At 41.4% G+C, this 16,851-nt stretch overlaps 1 protein-coding gene across 2 annotated transcripts in view; it reads left to right on the plus strand.

Moving 5' to 3' along the window:
• USP34 (ubiquitin specific peptidase 34) overlaps window positions 1–16,851 on the plus strand; it is a 103,755-nt gene that overhangs the window by 28,476 nt on the left and 58,428 nt on the right. Inside the window, exons 8-20 of one of the 2 annotated variants that reach the window (XM_079968365.1) lie at window positions 1,509–1,589; window positions 2,618–2,679; window positions 4,612–4,693; window positions 4,782–4,874; window positions 5,684–5,809; window positions 6,251–6,380; window positions 8,744–8,779; window positions 9,774–9,904; window positions 11,012–11,619; window positions 12,372–12,586; window positions 14,690–14,805; window positions 14,887–15,014; window positions 16,683–16,772. In XM_079968365.1, the coding sequence (XP_079824491.1) occupies window positions 1,509–1,589; window positions 2,618–2,679; window positions 4,612–4,693; window positions 4,782–4,874; window positions 5,684–5,809; window positions 6,251–6,380; window positions 8,744–8,779; window positions 9,774–9,904; window positions 11,012–11,619; window positions 12,372–12,586; window positions 14,690–14,805; window positions 14,887–15,014; window positions 16,683–16,772 (1,898 nt within the window). The remainder of the gene's footprint in view (window positions 1–1,508; window positions 1,590–2,617; window positions 2,680–4,611; window positions 4,694–4,781; window positions 4,875–5,683; window positions 5,810–6,250; window positions 6,381–8,743; window positions 8,780–9,773; window positions 9,905–11,011; window positions 11,620–12,371; window positions 12,587–14,689; window positions 14,806–14,886; window positions 15,015–16,682; window positions 16,773–16,851) is intronic. The other variant, XM_079968366.1, reaches the window with a different exon arrangement.

The following is a 16,851-nucleotide window of genomic DNA, read 5'->3' on the forward strand; positions in this document are numbered from 1 at the left end:
TCAGACCATTTGGTAATAGAAGGTATTTATCTTTTTAGGCTCAAAGTATAAGTATAACCACAAGGGCTCACAAAATCCACTTTCTTTTCCTGCCATTAATCCCCATATTACAGGAATATAATTTTAAAATACATAAGCACCTGTAAATGATTTTACCAATACAAACTGATGTGGATAACAACTTCAGGCAAAAAAGAGTATATCACTGGAGAATCCCATGTCATATCCCTCAATGTATCTGTTTGTATTGTAACACTTCCAGCATCTATCTGGGTTGGACAGTGCCTTCCTATACAAACATTGTACAATATACTTGAAATATTAATTTTTGATGAATAAATTTCAAGTCTAAATATTTCATTATAGATTCTAAAGCAAATTCCCACTCTTTAGGCTGTATGATAACATTCTAATTCCCTATTTGATATGTCTTGAGTTCCTCAACGTCTAGCTTATAAAGATCCATTAAGCATTTACAAGCAGCCGTTACAGGTTTAGCTTCCTGTAAGGATCCAATCATTTTTTCCAGCAATTTGGGAGATGCCAAAGCAGATGGTGCCATAAATAGACACTAGCAAATACTGTACAGCCAGTACAGAAGCAGATCGGGTGGCAAAATAGAGCACTCTGTCTTTCACCTGGAGAGGCATGGAATTTCGATGCACTCTCTTATTTCCAGACTAGTACCTAGATGTCCAGAATTACTATTTTGGAACATAAGAAATGGATATATTTTTCCAGACTATGTATGGAAGCCGAGATCAGCATTTGTAACCCACGTTGCCTTTAGCAAGGTCAGCTGTGGGTGCATGTTTTATACGGTAGCTCTTTCTAAATGCCACAGGAACTCTCAGTGTAATAATGTTTGTTCACAGAACACCATCCTTGTTGTATGGTGAATTCTTCCATTTGAAAACTAGGTCAAGAGCAAAATATTCAAAGAATGTGGTTCTGAAATTAAATAGGGAATATTTGAAGGCTGGCATCAAACTTAAATAATGTTCATATTTCTGAAGCTTACGAGGCCACAGGTGGAACGTTATTACAGTAAGCTAAAACATTCACTGTCCGTAAGCAGTTGGCTCTGTATCTGATTCCTCTCAGTTGGTACATTGCAAATTCCAGAAGGTCATTTCAGACAAATTAATATCAGAACCATTTTTTTAAAAAAGAAAAACACTTTGCAGTTTCCAGATCATTCTCCATTGTACTCACACTACAGGATATGAGGCAAATAATCACATTTTGAATGTTTGTTTTCCATTACGATGGGCCAGTTAATGTTTCTTCAAAACACAAACTAATGGTCCTTTGGTCACGTAATTAAATCTGTCGTCCAGGCATCACCCAAAAAATTGATGAGGGAGGAGGTGGATGTAAAATCTGGCTGTGCTCATTTTTTTCCTTTGCTCAGGGCCAATCAAGTTTTAAAAAGGGGTGAAAAGAGCAGCGAAGAGTGACATCGTGGATGGTGAAAGAGAGGATTAAAAAGTCTTGTTCCTTCCTAGGAAGCACTGCACCTTGTGTACTCTTGCTTGAGGGAGGAGGTGGGGAGGAAAGAAGGAACAGATGCCAAACAAGGCTGTTCAGTGAGTAACGTGAATGAAATGGCCATGTGGTCTGCTGTAATTTCTTTGGAAGAACACATGGTTTATTCTGTATGTCCGAGGGCTTTTGATTGCTGTTTGTAACAGAACACAGCTGCAGTACTATGAACACTCATGTAAAATAGAGCTGAACTGGCTTTGTTGACATGTGCTTTCTAGGAAGACAGCCTGTCTTTGAGGCATCCTTATAACCTTCAGTGATGATTCCATACTCTCCTTAATAAGTGGAGGGAACTATGAATTCCATTAGGAGGAAATGGTCTTCATGAGAAGCACCTTGCCCAGTGGTAGGGAAGGGTCATAGCTCAGCGGTTGAGTGTAATAATAATAATAATAATAATAATAATAATAATAATTTATACCCTGCCTATCTGACTGGGTTTCCCCAGCATCAGTGGTAGAGGTTTGGTCCCTGGCAATCTCTAGGACGGCTGGGAAAGACCCTGACCTGAAAGCATGGGGAGCTACTGCAAGTCAGTGTAGACAACACTGAATTAGTCTGAGTAATAATGTTTGCAAGCTTTAAAGTTTCTCAGAGTTCTTCATCAGGCCAGTAGAGATTGTAGCTGAATCAAGGGAAGATTTTTTGAAATGGGACCCTGCTCTTACTCCCACTCCAAACTCCCAATTCAAGTAGTTGAGGTTTTGCAGGATGACAGAGTCCTTGCTTGTATCCCAGGAGAGGTACAATCCTTTCTTAATTTGGAAGTTGGTAGCCTCCTGAGCATCTCCCACTGCAACTTCAGTTATGACAAAGCATTTGTCTGTTTCTCATTGTCAGCTTTTGACAAATGTAACTAAAATTGGCCCTTTATTTTGCCAGGGTCATCTTAAGTGGGATCTCGAGTCATTATTTAAGGGTTTTACATCAGTTTAGGGATCTCTTGTGGAAAATAAGATCCAGATCTGATTAAGTCAGTTTTTATTGGTGCTTCAGCTAAACGAATGAAATCCTTTTTGAGTTTATAAAGCTAAACTTTATTTCCTCTCCCTTTTTATTCCAACTGTAGAATCAACTTCACACCTTCAACGATGTGTGTAATAATGAATCATTGGTTTCAGACACAGAAACGTGAGTAGTTTTTTGAGTACCTTTCATTTAAATACATGGGTTCTGACCACTGGACATTCACTTCTACACCTCCCCATGTCAATTTGTGACGTGTCAGAAGCCCAGATATCCACGTTGCATCCAAACTGTAGGCACTGGGTGGGACTGGGCGATGTGGCAGATGCTATCCAACTTTTTCACTGTGAGCATAGCTGCAAATTCATAGGAAAAGAGTTTCTGACTTTCTAGTTGCTGGGCACTACCCACCACTTAAATTAGCATTCTTGAAAAATGTTGCCATTCTAGCTGCCAGCCTTGAGTTTTGGTTTGTTGCTTTTGTGAAATAAACAAATGCCCGCCAGAGGTTAGGATGAGAGCCGACAGCTAATCCCAGATAACACGCAATGTCTCACAATAATGTGTGAAAAATCCACTTGAATGCCTACCCCCTTCTGGTTTTGTGAAATGTTGCAGTAGTAGAGGAAAGATAATGATAAATCAAAAATAGCAGCACTAGTCTAAGTTTAACTCTCATTGCTATTCTTGGCATAGAATGAGAAGTCTCTCTCATGACATCCAGAAAAATTTCCTTGGCACCTGCACATTGTGGGCAAATGGTTGTAGCATGGAGAATAGCTGCTGGGGGTCCTAGTTTGCCCTATCCAGGGGAGATAAAGGAAACTGGTGATTCATTGAGAATCAACCAACAATTGACCTAATAGTGATAAAAAGATAAATATTGTGCCTACCTGTCCCCTATAGAAAGAGAATCAGAGTTAGGAGGCCTGTATTGGAGACACATACAATAATTGGAGTATAGCAGAAAAATTGTTTTGCTTATACACTTATCTTTTGGAAATAGATGGGAAAGTTGATGTAAAAGGGGAAAAAATGATCATAAATGTCAGAATGATGGTAACATTAATAAATTCAAGAGAAGCACAGCGTTAGCAGATTTCCATTATCTTTTGTAGTTCATGACTTGCAGAATTCAGTAGCATTTAATAATAATAATATTTATATCTAGCCTTTTTCCCACACCAGGGCTCAAGGCAGCTTACAAAAACACAGATAAAAAGCTTAAAACAGAGAAAAGATAATAGTTAAAAAGTAATTAAACACTGATAGACTCAAAACATATTTAAAAGATCTATTAAAAATACAGATAACAACAACATCCCAGCATTTGTCCTTTCCAATCAGTTTCTAAAGGCCTTTGGAATAAAAAGGTATTCACCTGCCAGTGGAAGGACAACAAGGAGGGAGCCAGTCTAACATCTCTAAGAAGAGAGTTCCAAAGTCTTCAAGCAGCCATCGAGAAGTCCCTCTCCTATGTCCCCATCAAGCATTCCTTTAAGGGTGCTGGGCCTGAGATCAGGGACTCCCCAGAGATATCAGTGCCAGGGCAGGTTCCTATGAGAAAATAACAATCTTTCAGATAGCCTGCAACTGAGCCAGAGGCCAGCAGAGCTGTTCTAGCCAAGGGAGTTGTATAATCCCGGTATGATAACCAGCCCTGGTCAACAGTCTGGTTGCAGCTCTTTGGGCCCTATGAAGTTTCTGAAGTTTCTTCAGAGCAGCCACAGGTAGAGGGCATTAATTAAAGCACAAAAGTAATTGGCTAATAGCCTGATGGAGGGCATGTTTGTATAGAAATAAATTGCTTCATTTCAGTGGATTAATTATTTCATTTGCACTGGCCTCCAGAAAGGCACTTCTAATGTAACAGCATGGTTTTTTTCCTTATTCATCTGCTGCTACAGGTTTAGTTTAAATGAATTTGTAGCTATACGCATACCAGCCATTTCCACTTTGTTCAAACAATTCCTTGAATTTGGAAAGTAATCCTTGGTTGTAAATCTGTAAGGAAAGAACAATGGCCTTTTATTTAGGAGACTGAGCATAATATGAGCATATGAAGTTGTTTGCTTATGGTTTCCCCATTTTATTTAGGTCCATTGCTAAAGAGCTTGCAGACTGGCTGATCAACAACAATGTGGTAGAACATATTTTTGGACCAAATTTGCATATTGAGGTAGGTTTAAAGTGAAGTATGATTTTCTTTGTTAACCATGAAGCTATGTTTTTAATGTTCTATATCTTTCCCCTTGTTTCCCCCCCAGATCATTAAGCAGTGCCAAGTGATTCTTAATTTTCTCGCTGCTGAAGGCCGGCTTAGTACACAGCACATAGATTGCATTTGGGCTGCAGCACAGGTATGTCTACACTTAAGCAAGAAACAGGCCAATAATATGGCTTAAATTTAGCTTAAATTTTGTTCTTAAATAACTATCTAAAAAGAACAGAACCCGTAATAACTAGTCTTATTTTTTTATAGAGCTGTGCCATACAAAGCAAACTGCTCAGGCGGCAGAGTTGGTGGGCCTAAACATTTTCAAATGCTCCTTTCTGATTCTCTACCTTCCCGGGCAGCTGTCTTGGTGCCATTTTTTTAAAAAAATAACTCATGGTTACTTAGCCGGCAGTGTGGCCAGCATGCTATCACACCAGTTTTATATTCCTTTAATTTAATAATAATAATAATAATTTCTTATTTATACCCCGCCCTCCCCAGCCAAGGCCGGGCTCAGAGCCTTAATTTAAGGATTTTGTCTTCTTTATGCAACAATTGTGCAGACCAGTGTAATGTCCAAATACTAACAGTTCCTTGTAAAAGTGATATCCTGCTTTCTCCCCCTATACTATGGAAATATAAAGGTCCAGACAGATTTTCCTCACTCTTTTTATCCTAATGCTAAATTATCTTGGTTTAGACTTTGTTCCCTTGGATTAAAGACACACGAAAAGGCGTTGAAGTTACGCTGAATTCTTAGATGCATATCCAGCTACCATTTTACACCCTTTTTGTTACTACAACACTAGTTTTATCTTTACTACCTTTCATACGCAGAACATTTTATAAGAGGGAAATTGCCACAATAATGAAATCTGGGGGGCGGGGGGGAATTGTACAAAAATGTGTTTCAGTCTCTCTGAATTGATCTCTTTGTGTTTCTTTTTGAAGTTGAAGCATTGTAGTCGCTATATACACGATTTGTTTCCCTCCTTGATCAAGAATTTGGATCCTGTTCCACTTAGGCATCTTCTTAATTTAGTTTCAACACTCCATCCAAGTGCACATACTGAACAGGTAAAAGCAAAGCATTTTGAAGGAGTCTCTTTTCTGCTTGGTTCCCTAGGAAGTTCTCTTGCATGTGTCCTGTTGAAGTGAAAAAAAATCTACACATGAATGCTGTTATAAGATGAAAGCGCTAGTATTGTGTTTCTTATATGGACTATGGTTTATATTCTTTGATTCTGCATTGCAAGAGGTTGGTCTGGATGACCTTTGGTGTCACTTCCAGCTGCGCAATTCCATTATTCTTCTCCCCCTCCATGCTTCTTGTTAGAGAAGGCTACTTTTAGCCCTATTACAATATAAGAGTTTGGATTTTCCAGTTATGGTACAAAACACAACATAGTTTTATATAGAGCTCATTTTGTTTGTGAAGTTTTTTTTTTGGTCATGTATTGAATATGAGAAACAAGTTCTGTTTTCTGTTGGGAGTACAGTTTCTGCTTTGATTTACAGACCTTGTATTTGGCATCCATGCTCATTAAAGCGCTGTGGAATAATGCACTAGCAGCTAAGGCTCAGCTATCAAAACAGAGCTCATTTGCATCATTACTCAGTACAAACCTACCAATGGGTAATAAGAAAGGTGAGTGTTTATTTCTTCTTTGGTTTAATGTATTGTTACCAACTTGAAATCTTACTGCTGATTTTATTACAAAGAGATTGCTAATGGTTTTGATTTTGAAGACAAATTATTTAGGTATTTTTATATGTAATTCCCCCCCCTTTTTTTGCTCATGCCCTATACATACTCACTTGAAAGGCATCCAAGAAGCTTATTAATTATGTTTTTTCTTTATAGGCAATGAAATTTTTCTCTACAGTTAGCCTCTTTCCTTATAGAAACACGTGCAGTTATTAATTTACTGTGGGTGATGTCCAGCAAAGTCATACTCAAAACAGACCTGCTGAAATCAATGGATTTAAATTCGTTGGTTTTGGTGGGCCTATTCTGAGTATGGCGCTGCGGGTAAAACCTCAGCGCCTAGGACTTGCCAATCGCATGGTCCGCGGTTCGAATCCCCGCGGCGGGGTGAGCTCCCGGCGTTCGGTCCCAGCTCCTGCCCACCTAGCAGTTCGAAAGCACCCCTAAAGTGCAAGTAGATAAATAGGTACTGCTTTATAGCGGGAAGGTAAACGGCATTTCCGTGTGCTGCGCTGGTGCTGGTTCGCCGGAGCAGCTGCGTCACGCTGGCCACGTGACCCGGAAGTGTCTGCGGACAGCGCTGGCTCCCGGCCTCTAGAGTGCGATGAGCGCACAACCCTAGAGTCTGTCAAGACTGGCCCGTACGGGCAGGGGTACCTTTACCTTTACTTTTATTCTGAGTATGACTAATGATGGATATTGCCCTATATATATATATTTATCCCACTTTTCAGAAAATTGTTGTCTCCCAAAGTGGCTCATTCCAATAGGCCTTGCCTTCAGGGATTACAAACTAAAAAGACAAGACACACAAGGGATGGGGCGTGGAGGGAGATAGTAGTAGATGAGGATGCTCAGTTCTTCAAGGCCAAAAGGAATTGGTAAGCTGTAAGCAGGCCTTTATATCCACTTTGGGCCAGGCTGATCTTCTTTTGCTGGTGCACTTGCTTGCATAGACAGGTGGTAGCTCTTACTCCTTTGGCCCATGGATTGGGGCATAGTGTCCTGTCACCTTCTTCAGTTCCAGGTAAAGTGACAGTTGAAGCAGAGTGTTCTTTCTGCCAGTTAAAATATAATTGTAACTATTATATCAAATTGAAAAGGCTACAGTGATCAAAATCATAATGGCTACAGTGGTACAAGTACCTAATTCGTTCCGGAGGTCCGTCCTTAACCTGAAACTGTTCTTAACCTCAAGCACCACTTTAGCTAATAGGGCCTCCTGCTGCCGCCGCGCCACCGGAGTACAATTTCTGTTCTCAACCTGAAGCAAAGTTCTTAACCCGAGGTACTGTTTCTGGGTTAGCGAAGTCTGTAATCTGAAGCATATGTAACCTGAGGTACCACTGTATTCAGGATGGCTTTGTACTACCTTCCAGTACTGAATGCCTCGGTACTAGTTGCTCTGGAGCACAAATGCGAAGAGTACTATCTCACCCACATTATACTTCTTGGTTTCTTAAAGCCTCTGATTCACTATACAGTGGTACCTCGGCTTACATACACTTCTGGTTACATATGCTTCAGGTTACAGACTCCGCTAACCCAGAAATAGTACCTCGGGTTAAGAACTCTGCTTCAAGATGAGAACAGAAATTGCGAGGCGGCAGCAGCGGGAGGCCCCATTAGCTAAAGTGGTACCTCATGTTAAGAACAGACCTCCAGAACGAATTAAGTTCTTAACCCGAGGTACCACTGTAGTTTCTTACTTAGCTTGAACTATCAAGCTAAGGTTAGCAACCTTGGAACGATCCAGATTGGTAAACCAACTTTGAACCATAGTTTTAATACCCTGGCTTGTTCCAAAGCAGGTAACCATAGTTTGTTTTGAGTGATGTAGGAAGATGGCTTTCCCCATTTTCTGTGATATCAGTTGTGTAAAGTAGGAAAACCCGGTTCCTTTTAATGAAAGGGGCTGAATTGATTTTAGCGAAAGTTAATAAACACCATGATATTATTCAAAAGGCTCTTAAATTACCCCAAATAACAATAGGAACATATTGTATAGAATAAGTAGGTATTTCAGTCACTACCTATATTATAATAATAATTTTATTATTTATACCCAGCCAATCTGGCTGGGTTTCTAATCTGTGTTCACTCCAGATATTGTTGGACTACAATTCCATTCACTCTTGAGATTTGGCCATTGTGGGAGTTGGAGTCCTACAACTTCTTGAGGCTCACAGGTTAGCCACACCGGTTATAGACTGTATATTGTATGATGTTAACTCATACAATAACTTGGAATGTTAACTCATTCATAACTTTGAATGTTCTCCCCCTTTTTGTCTCCTCTTCAGAGGAAGAAGAGCTCCGAAGAGCTGCTCCTTCACCATGTAAGTTATTGCAGAAAGGCACTTTGAAATCAAATACGATTTGGGAGTCATGATTATTCTCTATTTAAGGGACCTTTGTATCACCTCCTGTTTTCTCCAGATGTCAGCAGCCCCATGTTCAGTGCTATCAGCTTCTGAAATGGCTTGAGAATGTTTTATAGTGTTTCTTTGATTCTAATATTTTTAATTGTAAAGCACCTTGGCAGAGAAGTAGTTAATAGATGTTTTATTTGGCAGAGGCTGAAATAAAGTTATACTTTGTGGCAGATGGCAATTTGAATTATACACAGTCACTCACTTTGGGTTGATTCCAGTGGTATTGCACATCTGATGGTAAAACTTCAGTCTACAGAACAGAGAGGGAAGCACTTTTGCGATGATTCCCTGTCCTATCTGCAGCCAACTTTGTGTTTCTCTCCCCCCCCCCCATCTGTCCTGGAGGGTTGGGGGAACCATCCATTGCAGATTTAGGAGACGGAGGGTGGGCTGTGGGAGAGTTCACTGAATATTGGTCCCCCCATCAGCTGAAAAAAGATATTACGTTAAGCTCCTTGGAGAAAGGTGAGATAAAATTGCAATAGATCAATAAAAAAAACTGATGATAATTGTGAGAATTAAATGTATTTAGAATATTATTTTTTCTCCCATCTCAAGAGTTCATAGTCATTTCACAGCAGTGAGATGACAGTTAACTCGGTGTCAGATGTGGTGTCAGCCAAGTCAGGAGAATAAAGTTGGGTGCAGAAAGGCAAAGCCAGTCTGTAGCAAGAGCAGCCCCTTATTTTAATTGATTTTGGTGTTGACAGGAGAGTTTGAGCAAGCATCTCAATCCTGCGTTAAAATTAGCTAAGTACCATAGACCCCGTGTTTTTCAAAAGTCAACTCCCTGTCCTCTCAGTGGGTTACGTGGGCGGACTCCTGACTGGGAAACACTGATTTAAAGCATTTGCTTTTCCATTACATGGAGTAACTTGAAAAGCTCTTTCTACAATAGGGTCACCTGCAGCAAGTCCTCAAAGCAGTGACAACAGTGATACTCACCAGAGTGGAGGGAGTGATATTGAAATGGAGGAGCAGCTGATCAGCAGAAATAAACATGTCCAGCAGCGGCTTTCAGATACAGAGGTAAAAGAAATAACTGTTTTTCTCTTATGGTTATCAAAGAATCTGTCAGTATTGAAAGGTGGTTGTGGTTGTTGTTAAGAAGGTACCTGGTATTCCACCCTTCATTTAGAAAAAAAGTACCACGGTGGTTCTCCCTCTTTGTGTTTCTTGACTCCACTGGCCAATCTTCTCTGATGTTTTTAGAACAATAATGACTTTTTGAAGAGCTGCTAATGGAAGAAGTACAGTTTGCTGAAGCATCAGTCTTGTCTGTGCATTAATACCGTCACTTGATATCTGTCACCACCTTACCTTCGGTGGGTCCCCACCCACTGCCAGCATGTCCCCTCCATCCAGATTGTCCCCTAGGGTCATTTAGTCCAACCCGCTACAATGCGGGAAGCTCACCTTCTGAGGGAGTCTGTTCCACTGTCAAACAGCTTTTATCATCTAGAGAGTTCTTCCTGATGTTGAGTCAAAAATCTCCTTTTTTGGAGTTTGAAGCCATTGGTTCAAGTCCTACCTTCCGGAGCAGGAAAAAACAAACTTGCTTCATCTCCTATGTGACAGCCCTTGAAATATTTGAAGATGGCTATCAGAAATAGATAGGGGACGCGGGTGGCGCTGTGGGTTAAACCACAGAGCCTAGGACTTGCCGATCAGAAGGTCAGCGGTTCGAATCCCTGCAACGGGGTCAGCTCCCGTTGCTCGGTCCCTGCTCCTGCCCACCTAGCAGTTCGAAAGCATGTCAAAGTGCAAGTAGATAAATAGGTACCGCTCCGGCAGGAAGGTAAACGGCGTTTCCATGCGCTGCTCTGGTTTGCCAGAAGCAGCTTAGTCATGCTGGCCACATGACCCGGAAGCTGTACATCGGCTCCCTTGGCCAATGAAGCGAGATGAGCGCCGCAACCCCAGAGTCGGCTACGACTGGGACTAACGGTCAGGGGTCCCTTTACCTTTACCTTTTATCAGAAAGAGATAGATATCATATGTCCCCTCCTCAGCATAATGGGTTGTTGTTAGCCACCCTGGGAATACTTGTTGACATTGGAGGTTCAGATTAGTAATTTTAGAAAATAAATGCTTGATGATTTTGTATCCTTAAAATTTTTTTAAAAAAAATTAAAGGAGTCGATGCAGGGGAGTTCTGATGAAACGGCAAACAGCGGCGAAGATGGCAGCAGTGGGCCAGGTAGTAGTAGCGGGCACAGCGATGGATCCAGCAACGAGGCCAACTCCAGCCATGCGAGTCAATCTGCTGGGAGCCCAGGCAGCGAGGTGCAGTCGGAAGACATTGCCGACATCGAAGCTCTCAAGGAAGATGAAGAGGAGGATGAGGACAGAGGTCACAGTTCCCATAAAAATGGCCGGAATGCAGAGCTGCGGAGCCGGAAAATGGAATCCCAATCAGGCATTTGCTTGGGAGACTCCCAGGGAGCAGCGGAGAGGGGCGGTGTCAGCAACGGAACTGGAAATGACCATGTTTTTAATACTGACTCCGTGCCCGCGGTGGATAATAGAATTAGAATGCTTGATCCCTGTTCACACGGGGAGGACACAGAGCATGACATGGCCGGGGAAATCGGCACAGCTCATATATCCCAAGGCTCTCAAGATTCTTGTATAACGCATACCGGGGACTTCCTTGGGGAAGCCATTGGAAATGAGTTATTTAACTGCCGGCAGTTTATTGGGCCACAGCACCATCACCACCATCATCACCACCATCATGAAGGGTAAGTTACTTGTATACACACACACACATTCTGGAACATCATCACATTTGCCTGCCTATTGCTTGCCTTGCATCATCCTTGCTGCATTTAGTTATCTTGGAAAGAGGTGCAAGGAGCTGAATTGGGACCTGAAGTTTCCTTGACCAATTGCACAAAGTCCCATTAAGAACTCTCCCACCTTTCCCCCAAATTTTGACCAGGCTGCACTAGCTAAAGCATTCTGCCATTTGTGTACAGTCAAGCAGAATGCACGCAGTCCTAGTTACCAACCATTTAAAAGAATGTAACTAAAGCTGAGCAGATACATTTTAATATTAAGACCGGCTCCTTCCCTACATACCCTCTTGGCTGTTAAGATAATCAGAGCGCCTTCTTAGTAATTTCACTGCCTTCAGAAGCTCAGGGTGGTAGAGCCCGCAATAAGGCATTCTCTGTGGCAGCCCGTAAGTTGTGTAACTCCCCACAGAGGTTTGCTTGACAACTTCATTATATTGTTTTCTCTGAATGCTGTTCACCTGAGATGTTTATTTTCAGGAACCACCCTATTTTTTGTGGTAGCGCTTTTTGTAACTGCATACTTATTAAATTGTTTTTATTGTTTAAACTGTAAGGTAAAGGGGCGGTATATTCAGAATTATATTCAGTGATGATATTTTCTCTTTGCATACATGCAAGTGCTGATTTTCTGTAGTCTACTGGGTCTTCGTGGACTGAAAGCAATAAACTGGCTTACTCTTGCCTGTATCTTACAGACACATGGTCGATGACATGTTAAGTGCTGATGATGTCAGTTGTAGCAGTTCCCAAGTCAGTGCAAAATCGGAAAAAAATATGGCAGATTTTGATGGTGAGGAATCTGGTTGCGAAGAAGAACTGGTACAGATTAACTCGCATGCTGAACTGACATCTCATCTTCAGCAGCACCTTCCAAATCTTGCTTCCATTTATCATGAGCATCTCAGCCAAGGTAAGATGTAGCAAAGGAAAGAGCAGTCACATTTTGTTTCAGTGGTCTAGCTACTTAAAAGGAAGCAAAGCAGAACCCAAGTACCATGCCTGTGGTAGAGATAAGCTGATAGGAATTAGTGACCTTTCTAGTTATTTAAATAAAGTCATGAGCAAATACAGCTTTCACCTTCCTGCCCTCTCATGGGCCATGTTAGATGGGGCTGATAGGAATTGTGGTTCGAAACATAGAGAGGGCACTAGGTTGAGGAAGCCTGATACTAGAGGTCTAGGTTCTCAGTCTCTTTTTCTGACCCTGCTCCTTTAACAACAGCCTAACGTACAGAATCTTTGACTGGTAAAGCCTCTCCCGCACGTTGGGGAAAGCTTTTGCTTGTTGCATTGGCGTATGTCCAGGCCACAGGAGCAGGAGCACTAAAAAGTGGCAACTCTGATCCATTCCCCTGGATGCTTAAATAGCATTTGTATCAAAATTAATTTCTGGAGGGTAAAAGAGAGAGCAAGTGAAGAAAGGCAGCCTGCCTTGGCCATTATTGCTGTCATCAACATACCTAGGAGTAGAATAATGGAGAGAAGTGAAAAGAGAATGTGAGTTGCTAGATTGCTTTATAAAGGCAGATAATACAGCATTGGGCCTGCAGGAAGATTGGCTGATCCTTGGCGAGCCTTCTGCTTATGGAGTAATTTTGCTACATTCACAAACTTTCTTATTGTCCCCAGTCAGTAATGTTCTGTGGATTCTTCTTGACTCATTTATGTTGTTTCAGCAACACCCTTAAAGAAGGGAATTTCATTTCTAGAACCTTTTAGAAAGGAAAAGGCAGGTGAGCCCTTTTTAACGCGGCAGCTCAAGGGCTGTGCATTACAAGAGCAAGAGTGTAGCATGAGAACAATTAAGGTTTGGTAAAAGAAAATGAGCGTAACTGAATTACCTGCTTAGAAAACGGCACCACTGCAGCTTTTGTGGCACAAAATCCTTGGGGGCAGCTAATAAAGGTTGGGCGTAGGATCAGGCTTAAGGCTTCAGAATCAGTCAGATGTTTTTCTGTGTTTGAGTTTGAATTTCTTTGTCTGAGTTAAGAGGTCTGCAGTAGTTTGCTTATTCTGGTTGAGATCCATAGAAAAAGATTAAGAACGTGCCCTTCAAGGTCAAGGCTGTATCAAGTAAAAAGATTCCTGTGCCGCTTCCTTCCAATTTGCTGTAGACATGATATCTGATCCTGAGCTAAATAGATGTATTCTGTCATGTGTAAGTCCTGCATCTTGCAGAAGGTCTATATTTATGATGGATGCTGCATTCAACCTACAGGTACACTTGTGATGTCCCACGGATATAGATAAGAAATTGTGAGCTGGATTACAGGCATGGGGACACTGGGTCTTGTGTGCACATAGGAAGATTCATTGGTCCATCTAGTTCAGAGTTTCAGACAGGATCCTCTCCAAGTAGAGGTTCCGGGAATTGAACATGAGATCTTCTGAATACAAAACAGATTCTGTACCGCTGACCTGCAGCAACACTTAATTCTGAGATGCCTCACTGAAGAGCACACAGGGATGTATGCGTAGAACTGTTCCCTTTATTGAAGTGAACAGGGAGACAGCAAACACAATTCTTTGTTTATCTCAGTAAATACAGACCCTGAATTGGGACAGTTGTCTTTAATTGCATTATCATAATAGCTTTTTTTTTTTGCAACAGGTTTTTACTTGTGAAGCAGTTTCACATCCTAATTAAATAACTTTACAAGCAAACACAGACATTTGCAATTGTAATGCTTTTCAATGAAAATTTGAGTTTGAATGCTAAGTTTCGTATGGCTTTCACACCATAGTGGATGGTAATACATGACGAAAGGCCTTTATTTTAAAGGGTTGAGGAATCTGCTGCTTCCTCACTGTATTCTAATAAATAGTATTGACTTTGCATGTATGTGTATTGGGTCTCCCTGCATCCTCCCCTGGCTTAGTTTTCCCAAGTGTATTTGTTCCAACCATTTGTAGGTTTGTGTCTTTAGCCGTTATTAACAGCTGTTGATGGACAAAGTCCATTCAAATCAGGATACATATTCCATATTTTTAATAACACCTGTCTTTTGCTCAGGGCCAGCAGTTCATAAACACCAGTACAACAGCAACGCAGTGACAGATATTAACTTGGATAATGTTTGTAAGAAGGGAAATACCCTTTTGTGGGATCTGGTCCAGGATGAAGATGCAGTAAGTTAAATATCACACAAGAATATTTGACAGAGAAAATGTAATAATAATTGTCAATAACTTTTCTCTTACTTGCTCTAGATTCATCTATCTGAAGGTTTAATAAATGAAGCAGAGAAGCTTCTGTGTTCGTTAGTATGTTGGTTTACTGATAGACAGATTCGAATGAGGTTCATTGAAGGCTGCCTAGAAAATTTAGCAAATAACAGGTAAATGAGCTTGAGTAGCACATCAGTGTCTTACTACCGATCCGTTTCTTTGTCCGTCAAATCTCTAAAAGCTGCTTAATCTGAAATCATATTTGAAAAATGGATTCTCAGTTCAGTCTATATTAATTTGCTGCTATGGGCATATGGATAGTGACCAAAGAGCCAGAACCACACCAAAAAGAAAGTGAATTTAAACTTGATTTAAAATAACTGACAAATGGTAAAAATTGTAAACTTTCATTTGAAACAACAAAAGCACGATCTAAAATATACTAAGTTATATTAAAAGGTGATTACAGTAGATGAAACAGTTATCGTGAAGCTACCAGATAAATATATTTGCATTATTAACTGCTTATAACAAGAAACTGCAAGTGAAGAAAATACATATGAAAGCAGTTCTAACTCCCACCCTCCGTCGTGGACCACATGGGGTGGTGGTACTCACCTGATCATCCATCCATCACATCTGTGCCTGCTTACTGTGGTGGGATGAGGTCAGCGCAGTGGAAATGCACTGACAGGAGCTTGGGATTGGTTCTGCCCCACCTCCCAGTTAGCAACAGCAATGTGGCAGGCTGGAGTTCAGATGAGCACTGTCATCTCACAACTTGTTCCAGTCCAGCTAACTTGAGCAAAAGACATGAGAATGCCGTCAAAAGGTCCATATCTTCCAGACTTCCTGCAGTGAGGCCTGCTTGTTCCCATTGGAATTCATGGAGATTAGGGGAAAAGCAAAAATAGAATTAAATAAAATCCTAAGAAAAATCAAACCTCTATAAGGCTTGTCCCAGACGGAGTATAAGTCTCCTCTTGACAAGCAGATAAGCTTGCTTAAGACAAACTACAAATCAAAATGTAGAAATCACAGATTTACTCTCCCATCTCCCCAAAACACTCAGCATCAAGGAAGATGTTGTTTTGAGAAGGGGAACAAGAATAGGGCTGTGTAAGCTAAAGGTTTGAGGGACACGGGTGGTGCTGTGGTCTAAACCACAGAGCCTAGGGCTTGCCGATCAGAAGGTCGGCGGTTCGAACCCCCGCAACAGGGTGAGCTCTCGTTGCTTGGTCCCTGCTTCTGCCAACCTAGCAGTTCAAAAGCACGTCAAAGTGCAAGTTGATAAATAGGTACAGCTCCAGCAGGAGGGTAAACGGCGTTTCCGTGTGCTGCTCTGGTTTGCCAGAAGCGGCTTAGTCATGCTGGCCACATGACCCAGAAGCTGTACGCCAGCTCCCTCGGCCAATAAAGTGAGATGAGCGCCGCAACCCCAGAGTCATCCGCAACTGGACCTAACGGTCAGGGGTCCCTTTACCTTTGCCTTTAAGCTAAAGGTTGCAAAAAGGAAGCAAGGTTGGGATAGAAAGGGAAGTAAGTAACCCTTTTTGGTGTGTCCCCAATTGAAAGAGCCCTCCCAATTCAAATCTTCACCCACACCAGGTCTCTGTACTTTCACTTATGAATAACGTCCGCCTCATTCATAGTTTATTATTAATTTACAACGGCAGTTCCAAAGTTACAGATTGCTTCTTCCTTTCCTCCCACACAAAGGCATCTTTTTCTCTAAATGTGGCTACATGATACATTTTAATTTAAGGGCTATAAATCTCGGAGAACATTTATCCTGTGATGTTCCTCTATACCTAGTCACCATTTATCTATCTCCTCAGATCAGTGGTAGTTTCTCTCCGTCTTCTCCCAAAATTATTTGGTACCTTTCAACAATTTGGAAGCAGTTATGACACACACTGGATAACCATGTAAGTACAACATGTCCTTTCAGTACAGAAGAGGGTGGTTGATCATTGAGGGATTCCTGGTCTGATACTGGCTCCTCCC

Source organism: Podarcis cretensis (assembly GCF_951804945.1).
Source record: "Podarcis cretensis genome assembly, chromosome: 3".
Lineage (NCBI taxonomy): Eukaryota > Metazoa > Chordata > Lepidosauria > Squamata > Lacertidae > Podarcis > Podarcis cretensis.